This window comes from Bidens hawaiensis, unplaced genomic scaffold (assembly GCF_021521415.1).
Source record: "Bidens hawaiensis isolate Kalapana, Puna unplaced genomic scaffold, B.hawaiensis_p1.1 tig00025206_1, whole genome shotgun sequence".
Lineage (NCBI taxonomy): Eukaryota > Viridiplantae > Streptophyta > Magnoliopsida > Asterales > Asteraceae > Bidens > Bidens hawaiensis.
In genome coordinates, this window is record NW_027494021.1 from 147,747 (window position 1) to 160,965 (window position 13,219).

General features: G+C 35.0%; 2 protein-coding genes and 1 pseudogene across 3 annotated transcripts; 2 read left to right on the top strand and 1 right to left on the bottom strand.

The window, feature by feature from the left end:
- Positions 1-1,045: 1,045 nt before the first annotated feature.
- On the top strand, positions 1,046-2,858 carry LOC143571175 (hypothetical protein At1g04090-like). The gene is made up of 2 exons (XM_077056669.1): positions 1,046-1,167; positions 1,266-2,858. Exons 1-2 carry the CDS (start codon positions 1,053-1,055, stop codon positions 2,819-2,821), a joined length of 1,671 nt encoding a protein of 556 aa, XP_076912784.1. The 5' UTR covers positions 1,046-1,052; the 3' UTR covers positions 2,822-2,858.
- A 1,719-nt stretch (positions 2,859-4,577) lies between these two features.
- On the top strand, positions 4,578-6,579 carry LOC143571176 (hypothetical protein At1g04090-like; annotated as a pseudogene). The gene is made up of 2 exons (XR_013142052.1): positions 4,578-4,888; positions 4,963-6,579. The product of XR_013142052.1 is annotated as a hypothetical protein At1g04090-like (transcript).
- Positions 6,580-7,363: 784 nt separating this feature from the next.
- Positions 7,364-12,645, bottom strand: LOC143571184 (serine/threonine-protein phosphatase PP2A-2 catalytic subunit-like). Its single transcript, XM_077056675.1, has 11 exons — positions 12,514-12,645; positions 10,546-10,602; positions 10,371-10,454; positions 10,215-10,286; positions 9,904-9,975; positions 9,786-9,826; positions 9,577-9,643; positions 8,464-8,655; positions 8,301-8,390; positions 8,113-8,220; positions 7,364-7,538 (listed from the first exon to the last, which is right to left on the bottom strand). The coding sequence occupies exons 1-11, from the start codon at positions 12,601-12,603 to the stop codon at positions 7,473-7,475; spliced, it is 939 nt and encodes a 312-aa protein (XP_076912790.1). The 5' UTR covers positions 12,604-12,645; the 3' UTR covers positions 7,364-7,472.
- Positions 12,646-13,219: the final 574 nt, after the last annotated feature.

Here is a 13,219-nt window from a genome sequence, read left to right on the forward strand (position 1 = left end):
TCTTCTCTAGCAGTGCCCTACAACCTCTTCTTCTTCATTTTTCTTTTCTGATTTTTTTTTTATTAAACTAAAAAAAAATGGAAGTTGGGATGAACACAACCAATTGCACGACATCCAAGACCCAACTTTCCTTTCCCCACTTTCTAATTTTCCTTCACTGCCACTAGCCAGATCGCGGGTCTCCAATCACGCCACCCCTCGCTTACACCCGTTGCGGTGTTCACGATTTACGTGGTCGCGCCACCCTCGTTTGCGGCTTCGTTGGCTGCTCACAACAGGTAGCCTAAGGTTGAGCTACATAAAGAAAAACTTAGGTGAAAAAGTATAATGTAGCTTTATTGGATATGCTTTTTCGGATACACACAATAAATTGAGTCTGAGCATGAGCCAAGCTAAACCAACTCATTGGCTCTCTCGTTTGTTCGTCCAAGATAAGCCCACATTTTAATGTTTATGGCTATAACTCGATTACGTTTTAAGGTCACGTAATATGGTAAGTGAGCTCTCTAGAAACCACCATAATATTAATTTTTACTTAAAATATTTAAAATAAATGTAATAAGTTGACTCAATATTTTACAAGCCGGACTTTGAATTTGTATAACTTTGAGTGCAAGTCCAAACTGAAGTTGGCTCGGCTATGCTAGCTCATTAAGTAGCCTATGCTATCGATTACTTGTTTCGATGGTTTCGCACGTAAAAGAAAAGGAAGAAAAAATTAATAGACTAAATACCTAAAGTAGAGAATTTAAAAGAATAAAGTTATTTGAGTAACTAACTGAAAGCTATTGAATCGACCGATGTAAACAACAAACTCGTCATTTTCCACTAAAATCCAATTAAATGAAACTATATATAAACCTTAACTTGTACATATAACACTTGTACTAAAATAAAGTTATCAAGTGGGGTTTGTTGAAAGCCTTAGACTGGTACATAAGTATTTTCATGATACCTTGCACGCCATTCACTTCTCCTTTATGTCTTTAATTCCATATTATATATTCATAAGAACCTCTATATCCAATTGGGAAATGTCACAAATAACATTTATGTCAAAAATGGGAAATCTGTTGGCAAATATGTTCAAGAAGAAGAAGAAGAAGAAATTATTAGCCATAGAAAACATTTCAAGATTGTCTACTCAACTACCCGACTTTCCGAAAGGTATTTTTTTTTCTATATCGTGATGAATTTATATGTCGATAATTAGGTCATTAGGCGTGTTGCTAATCATGTACGCTTTATGTTTAATATGGCTATAGGTGGTGGTTTTGCAACGGGGACTATTGATTTAGGAGGACTAGAAGTGTGTCAAGTGTCCACGTTCAACAAAATATGGGCCACCCGTGAAGGTGGACCAGGTGGTGTTGGTGCGACGTTCTATGAACCGTCTTCAATGCCAGACGGTTTCTTTTTGCTTGGGCACTATAGCCAATGCAACAACAATCCTCTATTCGGGTGGGTTCTAGGGGCTAAGCCTTGTGCAAGTGACCCCTTGTCACTTGCCTTGCCAACTAGTTACTCACTCGTGTGGACGAGTGAGTCTCAGAAGATAAAACAAGATAACAACGGTTACATTTGGCTCCCAATGGCCCCTAACGGTTACAAAGCCGTCGGCTATGTCGTCACAACCTCACCAGAAAAACCGTCTTTGGAAAGAATCCGATGCGTTCGATCGGATTTTACTGAGACGGTTGAAGTTGATAGGTGGATATGGGGGTTAAAAGATGAGATTGACCCTAATGGGTTGAATGTGTATGGGTTAAGGCCAAAGGATAAAGGGGTTCAAGCCATGGGTGTATCAACCGGTTCATTTCTAGTCCAAAATATAGGTGGTTCATCTGACGTGTCACCCTGTTGTTTAAAAAATACCAAAAGTACCTTATTTTCCATGCCTAATTTATCTCAAATCAAGGCTTTAATTGAAGCATATTCACCAATAATATACTGTCATCCGGATGAAAAATATTTTCCTTATACGGTTAATTGGTTTTTCCAAAATGGAGCCTTGTTGTACCAAAAAGGGCTAGAAACTTCCCCTAGCGCGGTCCAACCAGACGGTTCGAACCTCCCTCAAGGTGGTTCAGACGACGGTTCGTATTGGCTAGACCTTCCCATCGACGATTCGGCTAAGGAAAAGATCAAGAAAGGTGATTTAGATAATGCTAATGCATATTTCCACATAAAGCCCATGTTCGGCGCAACATTTACCGACATGGCTATATGGGTCTTTTACCCGTTCAACGGGCCAGCGAGGGCAAAATTGGAATTTCTCACAATTTCTCTAGGAAAAATTGGAGAACATGTAGGTGATTGGGAGCATTTGACACTAAGGGTTAGTAACTTTGATGGTAGTTTAAAATGTGTCTACTTTTCGGAACATAGTGGAGGTACATTGCTAGATGCATCACAACTAGAGTTTGAAAATGGGAACAAACCGGTCGCGTACGCTTCTTTAAATGGTCACGCATTTTACTCAAAACCGGGGCTTGTTTTACAAGGGAGTGGGAGGAATGGCATTAGAAATGACACGGCTAAAGGGAAGGCGGTGATGGACACTGGAGTGAGAGCGGTGGTGGTTGCCGTGGATCATTTAAACGCGGTAGAGCCGCCATGGTTGAACTATAATAGAAAATGGGGTCCAAAGTTAAGCTATGAAATTGCAAAGGAGATAGAGAAAGTGAAGAATGCTTTGCCAGGGAAACTTAAAGAAGTATTTGAGAGAATAGTAAAAGGTGTTCCTAATGAGGTTTTAGGGGAAGAAGGTCCTTCTGGTCCTAAAATGAAAAATAGTTGGAATGGAGATGATAAATATTAACTGATGATGAATTATTAAAAACATATATGTATTTGTATAAAAGGAAAATTATTTGTCATGTAAGGTGCATGGTGTGGTTATATACTTATATTTGTGTATGAAGTTCAAAATTATATACATTTTTATTTTATTTTTCACTTCTATTTCTATTAATTTTAGTTGTAACTTGCAGCTAGATCGACTAATCTAATAATTAATAAAATTTGTTTCTATGGTATTGTATTCTGTTTTATTGTTAAAAACTAGTTCATACAATGATTACGAAATGGCATCTAATTGGAATATGACTAAAAGTCAAAATCTTAAACATTGGATCCTACGAAACAATGTTTGAACTCATGCTCGGGAGAAACGTGCCAACTCATTTGATAATAACTACTACTTTTTTATTTGTAACTAAATTATTTCCAAATATTTTTATACATAACAAATCAATTATAATCCATGCATTTATGCCCCGTTCACATTTTAATTAATATATTGTATCCATGATTTTTAATCCATCATACCTACTTCTATAAGTCTAATGATTTTAATTAGAAGCCATATATTAATACTAATACATCATATAACTAAGCTTTTAATACCACAAACGTTGTAGCAGTTATAAGTTTCTCAACCTTGATTTTGACAAGAACTTTCATTTCACATTGGTTTCACTAGAAACATTTTAAATTTCAAACGACATGATTGGGTGCGGGACGTTCTTTGGGACATCTTAAGGCGAGCTGGGATATCAGCTAAAAAGGAAGCCCCCGTAAACTTCCTTACAGACCCCACGGAAGGGAGATCCACTCTACGACCGGCAGATTTGCTCGTCTTTGGTTGGGCCGGGGGAAAACACGCTTGTGTTGACCTCACAGGGGTATCTCCCTTAGCTGGTTTGAGGGATAATGGGTTTGTAGCTGGGCAAGCAATAAAAAGGGCTGAAACGAAGAAGGTGGAGAAACATGCTAAAGCCTGCGAAGAGAACCAACATGTTTTTGTCCCTCTGGCTTTTGATACATTTGGCTCCTTGGCACCGGAAGCTATCCGTTTTCTAACCAGGGTCCAACAGGTTGTGCATAGCAATGTGTCGACTCCAAAGGGGCAGGGGTATGTCTTTAGCAGGTTAGGGTTTGCAATTCAGAAAGGGGTGGCGGCGCAGCTTGTTGCCCGCCTACCTGCTATATTGATGTAATATCTATGTTTCATCAGTAGAAATAAATAAAATTAAATATGCAAGAAAAAAAAAAAAAAAAAAAAAAGCATATAAATGCACTCATGCATCCTTTTGGCTCAAAAAAAAAAAAAAAAAAAAATATCGGTCAAGGATTTAAATTAAAGTATAATAATTAATATGTAATTAAATTAATAAACTTTAGCAATTAGTTACAGAACTAACAAAATGTTTCACACTTCTATCCTAACTAGTAATTAAGTAGTAATAGGTTAAATATTTAAACACTGTATCTAATGTAATTATATTGAACCATCAAAGTTTCTTACTTCTTTTGAGTTGTGATCACTTCACTGATGCGTCAATGCATAACAAGACCATAACAACAAACGGGACATAATGCTTGAGAACTCCGCCCAAGGCTCAATATAACCCGTGACATAGTACTCAACAAAAACTTAGTCTTGGTTTAAATATTGTAATTAAATAGATATATCAAACGTAAAAACGTTACGTAAGCTTTGAAACAATAAAATATTTTATCCCATGAAAATAAAAGTGGCACCCTCCCAAAGTTCTGGCAACTTCCCATCTATACCCTCTTTATAATTATATGTGACCACACATGCACATCCAAAACACCACACAACAAACCCTGCCTAGTATATACACACATAACATATATACAAAACAAGTTCATAGTTTCTTCCAACTCTTCAAGATGCATTCTTCAATCCTTATAATCTTCTTCACTTTCTTTGTTATATCCTTGCTCTTCAATGGTACAACAATGGTGGAATCATTGAACCGATCATCGTTGTTTTCGGAAACCTTTTCTCAAAGAAGAGAGCTTTCGGGGATTGAAACCACCTTCAAACTTCCTTCTCCATTACCAAAATGGCCTCCAGGTTTGTATTTTTTTTTTATATATTTATAAAAATTCATTTTTTGAGTTCACAAGAATCTTGATCATTTATTATAGGTGGAGGTTTTGCTGGTGGAACCATTGATTTAGGTGGATTACTTGTGAGTCAAGTAACTACATTCAACAAGATTTGGTCGGCCAACGAGGGAGGGCCAGGCAATGCCGGTGCAACGTTTTATGATCCGGTTTCAATCCCCCAAGGGTTTTCGGTTTTAGGGTGTTATAGTCAACCTAACAATATGCCTCTATTTGGGCACATTCTTGTGGGGAAAGATGTCACAAATAACTCTTTAAACCCTACTCTCAAGTCACCAATTGATTACACTCTTGTTTGGAGTAGTGTGTCACTTAATATCAAGAAAGATGGTAATGGATACATATGGTTCCCGAACCCACCCAATGGCTACAAGGCCGTCGGGTATGTTGTTACAAGCTCGTCTGACAAACCCGCTCTCAATAGGGTCAGTTGTGTCAGGTCTGACTTGACGGACACTGTTGAGAGTGACGAATGGATTTGGGGACCGAGCAAAAGTTTAAATGCTAATGGGTTCAATGTGTATAGTTCTAGGCCAACAAATAGAGGTGTGGGAGCCATGGGTGCATCTATAGGAGGTTTTATGGTTCAAAATGGGATGGGAGGAAACACATTAACATTATCTTGTTTGAAGAACTTGAAGGGTAGTTTGGTAAATTCCATGCCAAATTTGAACCAAATTGAAACCTTAATTCAAACATATTCTCCTATGGTTTATTTTCATCCTAATGAACAATACCTCCCTTCTTCTGTTAATTGGTTCTTTCAAAATGGTGCATTGCTTTATCACAAGGGGGATGAGTCAAACCCTAGCACCATTGACCCTAATGGTTCAAACCTCCCACAAGGTGGTTCAAATGATGACACATATTGGCTAGACCTTCCAAGAGATGGTTCAAGTAAGCAAAGGGTCAAGAAAGGTGACTTGCAAGATGCAAGTGCATATTTCCATGTTAAACCCATGTATGGAGGGTTATTTACCGATATTGCCATTTGGCTATTTTACCCTTTTAATGGTGCATCAAGAGCCAAAGTTGAGTTCATTAACATTTCATTGGGAAAGATAGGGGAACATGTTGGTGATTGGGAACATGTGACATTAAGGATAAGTAACTTTAATGGTGAGTTAAACCGAATGTTCTTCGCACAACATAGTTGGGGATCATGGGTGAGTGCTTCTAGTCTCGAGTATGCAAATGGTAATAAACCGGTTGTGTACTCATCACTAGACGGTCACTCATCTTATCCAAAGCCCGGGTTAGTATTAATAGGCACTTCAGGGGTGAATATTGGACTAAGAGATGATACGGCTAAAGGCGGTCAAGTGATGGACACTGGAGTCAGGGCGGGGTGGTCTCCGTCGAGTATTTAGGGTCCGCCGTGGTCGAACCACCATGTTTGAACTATGAAAGAAAATGGGGTCCAAAAATTGATTATGATCTTGATAAAGAAATTAACAAAGTGGAGAAGATAATGATTTGGAAGTTGAAAAAGGCTTTTGACCGGTTTGTGAAAAGTATTCCTAGAGAAGTGTTGGGTGAGGAAGGGCCCACTGGGCCTAAAGTGAAGAACACTTGGACGGGAGATGAGAATTAAGAATGAGATGGCATAATAACATAAATGATTTATCTTCTATACATTTTTTTATTCCAAAATATTGAATCTTGTACCAATGTATTATACAAAACATATATAAATATATTAAGTTACATATTATACGCTTCGATAACTCGCGCATCTCTAACTATACTCATAAACTACACTTTTTACGACTACGAGAACTGAACCATCACTATTTGGAAAAGCAAAGTCTTATTTGATAACTTGATACCCGCAAGGCCTAAAACCAATACATTTCAGTTTTCGCAGCCCTTTTAAAATCAAATTCAGTCTTTGATTCAATGTTTTAATGGTTCTCTTAAATTATTACACAAAACTGATTACTTTATTTTTGCTTAAAAAAGAACTAAATAAGCATATAAATACTAAATATTTAATCAAACTTAGATGGATGAAGAAGCAAATGTTAGGATTAAAAGCATATTTCGTTAGTGCGCACATTCAAATTGTTTCCATTACGTTACGTTTCCACATGTGCACCCAAACATTTTACCTTTTGACTTTATTAAACTTGCATTGTAAAAACTCCCTTATCAGAACAAACCCGAATATATACACTTTCAACTCATCCCAAATCAAACAGTGGTCGGGTCGATAGAAACCCAGGATTGTTAATGTGATCTTGAAGAAAATAAGCATAGAAACAAAGTAAACAAAATCAACAAACCTTTTAGAGGGGTAATTGCTTAATACAAATGTTAATATAGATTAAAACTAGTCAAAAACACCTGAAATCTGAATCATTTTCTTTGCAGGTACATAAAAGCCCTTACTTAAAACAAATGAATCATACAGATCCATTTTACAAACCATTCGGCCATTTTCTTGCACTCACCTGACAAACTTTGGCCCAGCTTTATATCAAAAGGCCCAAATTTTGATGAATGACCACAAATCCGTTCAGCTGAACCGTCTAGAGAAAATAATCAGGCGTTCGTCTAGTTACATCGGGTTCTCCTCTCCTAGGAGCAGGATCAAACTGCAAAATAAACAATTTTATTCAGTCTCTGTTTTTGGAGAATGTATTTCCAAATTTACAAAACTGATGTATAAGCTTATAACTATTAAAAAGAAGATATTGCACTACCATATTTATAAAATTGATGTATAAAAGTTTATAACTATTAAAAAGAACAGATTTAAAAAAAAAAAACTAGTCAAATGGGTCAAGAGTCATTTTTTATGCAAAAAGGCCATGGCTCACTTGAAATTGGCTTGTTCGTAAACGAACCAAGTCCAAGCCAAAATAAGCCCAGCTAGTTGGCTCGTTTTAAAAAAATTTTAATATATATACCTAAAAGTATCACACAAATTTTAATATATACATCATAATTCTTTGTTTGTATGTGAAGAATATAACTTTTCCGTTTTGTGTGTGTGTGTGTGTAAAAATACAAAGTTACTTTTTTTTAATACACAAGCTCGACGAACCACAAGCCGGTTCGAGCTTTTTATGAGCTGAGCCCAAGCTCAACATTTCAGCTCGTTAAGATAGACGAGCCATACCAGCTAGGCTCGGCTTGTTTACAGCCCTAGTCAGAAGAACAAAAAACCTGGATAAATGTGTGGCCCTTGCAATCATCAACTTCCAAGATAGAAGCCATGTTCCCACATCGGTAGCAATAATTAGGCGCGCTAAAGATAGTGACAACTTTTTGCTCCTGTCATAAAAACCATTTAAAATCATCATACGTCACGAATCAAAAGACACCACAAGTTATAATAAAGTCAAAGTAATCACATGTCCCCAGTTGAATCCCTCCATGACCAGCTGATGAGCTCTAGCAATGAGCTTCAGACCATTGGTATGATTAAATTGCTCAGAAATATCCTACAAAATAATTTCATGTCATAAAATATTCACTCAATTGTTCAAAGTAAAAGAAAATTATGAGACACGTTACTTGTCCAAAAGTGTATCCGGCCCCACGTGGTGAAATTCCCCAACCGCAACGGTCATCTGGGTCAGACCATAAAAGATCACACATTGGGCCCTCGTGTGGAACCTCTTGCACACGGTCAAAGTTTCTTATACTGTCGAGAGTTTCAATTGAAGGTGATAAACCACCATGAAGGCAAAATATTTCTGACTCAACCTAAATAGATGAAAACATAAGTTCAATCATTGATGTTATACATATAATAATGGTTAAATTTATAATAAATATAGCAGTCTTGTAAACGAACCAAACATTCAATGAACTGTTTAATGGAAAGTTCATTTATGTTTGTTCATTTTATAAACAAACAAACATGAACACAAATTTTTGTTCATTTGACTAAACAGAATACACATGCCGTATGTTCATTTGCAGTTGTGAACGTTCATTTATGTCCATTTATATACATTCATTTATGTTTTCTTTCAAATATTCATTCAACTTTAGTAATTACTAATATTAATATAGAAATCAATTTAGTTTTCATATTTGAAACCTTTTGTTTAGATATTTGTTCCCTTAATAAACAAAAGAAAATAATGGAAAGAGAACTAAGGAGAGAAATAAAAGGGAGTGGAATTGAAAGATTTAAATAGCTACCATGTTTCCGAGTTCGAAGGAAATGGAAAGAAAGTAAAGATTTTATGTTTTAAAATCCTTTCCTTCCAAATCTCTTCAATTTGGAATGAAGAAAATAAACATAAATTTTCCTTTCAATTCTCTCCATTTCTTCCTTAAAAACTGTGGAACATGATTTATCCTAATATCCTTCCAAATCCTTTCTTTTCCCTCTTTAATTGAGACTCGGGAACACAACGTAATGGTGAGAGTATTTTTAACTTTACCATAGATATTTACGTTTACTTCTAACTGGTGTTGTGTTGCTTTATGTTCGTAAACCGTTCGTTAATATTATCGAGCGGACATAAAAAAACATGAACAAGAAAATCGATTAGTTTATCGTTCATGTCCATTCCGTTAAGTTAAACGGCTGTTCACAAACAAGCCTCATTAGTGTTCGTTCGGTTCATTTTAAGGCCTAAAATTAAATAGAATAAAAAGAATGTGGATGCTAACCAATGCAGTCAATGGAAAATAGTCAAACAGATCTGTAAAAGTCTTCCAAACATTAGCATTTCCGTACCTATGAGACAGATACAACCACAATTATACAGTATAGTTAATAAACGAAAAAAAAACAACCAAAAATCCACTTATATTATTATAAACGTATCATTTTTTTGATCAATGAAATATTGAATTATTTTATAGTGCAAGAAACTCACTTTCGAAGACATTCATCATAGAACCCATAGACTTGAGTAATCTGTATACAAAAATAATATTTTTTTTAAAAGCGGTTTGACCCGTTTAAAAAATAAAAACATAATCAAAATAAAATACCTGACGACTTTCATGATTTCCTCTTAAAATTGTAATCCGTTGAGGATACCTTACTTTCAGAGCCACCAAAAGCTGGAAAAAATTGAGTGGTAAAACAATTTTCATCAATTTCATAAAATATTTTTGTACAAATAAAATCCAAAAGCTTGTATAATAAGTCGATACTAAAACTGTACTGTAATCAATCTGGGTACCAGAATAAATTCCATAGTAATCAAGTAGCTTTGATTCCCCTATGTTATACTGTACTCCCTGTGTCCCACATAAAATGCAACATTATATGAAAATAACACGTTTCAGCTTCAACTTACCGTGACAGTTTCAACTGAATAATATCCTCGGTCCACATAATCCCCCATAAACAAGTAATTAGTATCCGGGCACTGTCATTGAAGATGCAACATATTCAAGTGAAATTGTAACACCGTGAAAGAAACAAATAAATAACACGATGGCGCAAATAATACCTTTCCTCCTATGCGGAAAAGTTCAGCAAGATCATGAAACTGCCCATGAATGTCACCACAGATTGTCACGGGGCTTTTTACTGGCTGCAAGAAAAAACCAAAAAATGAAAAATGACAAATTGATTTATTAAAATCTTAGTAGCATATTTTATATATGTGATATATTAACTCATACCTGAACATTGCTTTCGGCCATAAGTATCTCTTTCGCCTTCTCACATAATGCCTTAACCTACAAGAACAGATAGCAAGTAATTTAACAGTTAATACTAATGCTTTTTAAAATCTAACTGCCATTAAACTCCATGACGGTAAATCTTTCCACTTCCTATTTGAATTTTCGCAGTGGGTTGCATGTTTACTTTGTAGAACCCAGTTAAGTTTTCATAACAGAGTATATTACATGAATATCTTTTTTTCTTATAAAGATACACAGTAGTATCGACCATAGTTTTTGGAAGATTGTGCAAATAGATTGGCAAATGAGTCGAGCCAGTGGCCAACAGAGCTCAAGCTCGGGTCAATGGCTCAACGAGCCTACATGTTGCAAGTGCAAGGTTGGCTCTAGAGTTCAAAATTGACTTGAACTCAGCTTGGAAAGCTCAATTGTTTATATAAAAACTATATTGATGTTCAGACTTATTTAACGAGTATGTAAAAATTATAATTAATAATATGACTCATTCCAAACAAATTACAATAAAACATGACCATAAAAAAACCTTTTTAGAAAAGTCTAAAAATAATGAACTCGTATAATAATAATCCTTTGAAAATACCAATTCATATAGAAAATCACAAAGTTCTCTGGGGTAATTAAGACCAATGGATGCCTAAAGTCTAAAATCTAAGTTAAAGAACCTACAACTTAAGCATGTGCATCACGGTTAACTTTTAAGTAAGTTTTAAACAGTGTTCAAGTTTAAAATGAATAGTACATAGTAGCATCTAACCTTGTTATTTAAAATGAATATATAACAAAATTGTGCAGGAGGCCACAGGGATTTGTGATTTTATATCATATTTATAAATCTCTCACGCAGTCATAATTTGCTTTGAATGAAAATCCCAAATATCAATAACAGTATAACACCACATTCCAACATGTTTAAAGAGCACCGAATCAAACTAATCTATCAAAAGTACATAACTACATATATGAAGCAACTCAGCAGGGGAGTAGAATATAAAGCGTCCAAGGTTTAAATGATTGATTAGAGACATAGATGAACCACCATAGTAGATTATTTTCATGTATACACCCGTTTACACTCTATACTACAATTACTATCAGAATTGTTCTTCCATACTAAATCAGTAACGACTATTCAAAGTACAATCAAGATCAACAAATATAAGCTCAAGATAGTATCTTATATCTCTGTCATTCTAGTATAAAACCAACATAAGCTAATTCTAGTATAAAACTAACATTAGCTAAATTTCTTACCAAAAATTTAGTATTTGACTATTTGTAGAATGTAAAATCAATGCGGAATCGCATGCTTAAAGTTTCGCATACCAATCTATCTTCTGTTTGTAACATTTTATAAATCTACTTGTTCGAAGGCCTGTAATCAAACCAAACGAACACGAACAAGGGCATGTTCATTCATTTAACTTTAAACGAACACGAACACTTAATCGAACAAATATTCGAATTCATGCCCGTTTGTTTAAAAAAACGAACAAGTTCATGTTCCTTTGTTTAAAATCTAAACAAACAGTTCACAAACATAATTGAACAAAAATAAACACACATATGTGAACCAGCGTAAACAAACATAAATGAACACACTTTAATAAACACAAGCAAACGCTCACAAACGAATATTTCGGTTCTTTTACAGGTTCATTTAGAAACTAACAAAATACACTACAAAATTATCATAATTTAACTCCTAATACTCAAAACAGTTTCTTAATTTATAAATAAAGAAGTAATTAACTAATCACCAATCGCATCATTTACGTGACCAAACTGAAAATATGAACATAATAATATTGTGCCCTAATTAGATGAAATCTCAGATCCATAACCAAATCACAAAATCTAAAGCAATTGTTGAAAAACTGTAACAGATAATTTAAATTGCAACTCTAATTTGAAAATATGAACCAAAAACATGGATTAATTGGTAACCTCGGGCTCGGTTAAGGGTTTGCACTCCATGAGCTGTGAGATTTGCTGGTCCAGGTTGCCATGAGTGTTCGAAGCTAGATCCACACTCATCTTCTTCTGCAGATATTATTATTATTATACATATAATTAATCAGATCGATATCGATGAATCGTTCAATCGATCCAAATGCTGAATAATAATAATAATAATAATAATAATAAGCAAAAGGTGAAATGAAACCCTCGCCAATGGTCCAGATTGTTGTTTTTGTTTGGGGATATTTAAGTGCATGCCCCTCGGTTTTAATGGTATATCACTTCCGGTCCGTCTGTGTTTTCGTTTTTCTTTTTATCTGGCAGAGGAAGCGTTATATTAGTTAACTAGGTTAGTTATCCGTGTTAAGCACGGGTGGAATTATCGAAAACGCCATATATACGTATGCGTTATACATTTAATGTGTTGCAAATGACATATATATAGAAATGGATAATTTTATAAATTTATAAGGTATTACATTGTTGTTTTTGTTTAAAAAAAAATACAAAGACAAACAAGAAGGTCAAAGAAGTAATTTAATCTTACTCACTACGGACACTTTGACTCCATCGGCGGTTAAAAGGTATATATTCTTCTTCTATGTCCTCAACGTCCTTTAATTGTGATTATCTGCACTATATAATTATCTTCATCTAAACCCCTTTGTGTCGGTATACTAAATCATATATA

Excerpts from the sequence above, each read along its gene's own strand:
- LOC143571184 (XM_077056675.1), bottom strand. The coding sequence starts at position 12,603 with ATGAGTGTGGATCTAGCTTCGAACACTCATGGCAACCTGGACCAGCAA. Across the intron at positions 8,656-9,576 it reads ATTTTCCATTGACTGCATTG|GTTGAGTCAGAAATATTTTG; the intron begins GTTAGCATCCAC and ends TCATCTATTTAG. Across the intron at positions 7,539-8,112 it reads AGGGCCACACATTTATCCAG|TTTGATCCTGCTCCTAGGAG; the intron begins GTTTTTTGTTCT and ends TTTATTTTGCAG.
- LOC143571175 (XM_077056669.1), top strand. The coding sequence starts at position 1,053 with ATGTCAAAAATGGGAAATCTGTTGGCAAATATGTTCAAGAAGAAGAAG. Across the intron at positions 1,168-1,265 it reads ACTACCCGACTTTCCGAAAG|GTGGTGGTTTTGCAACGGGG; the intron begins GTATTTTTTTTT and ends ATATGGCTATAG.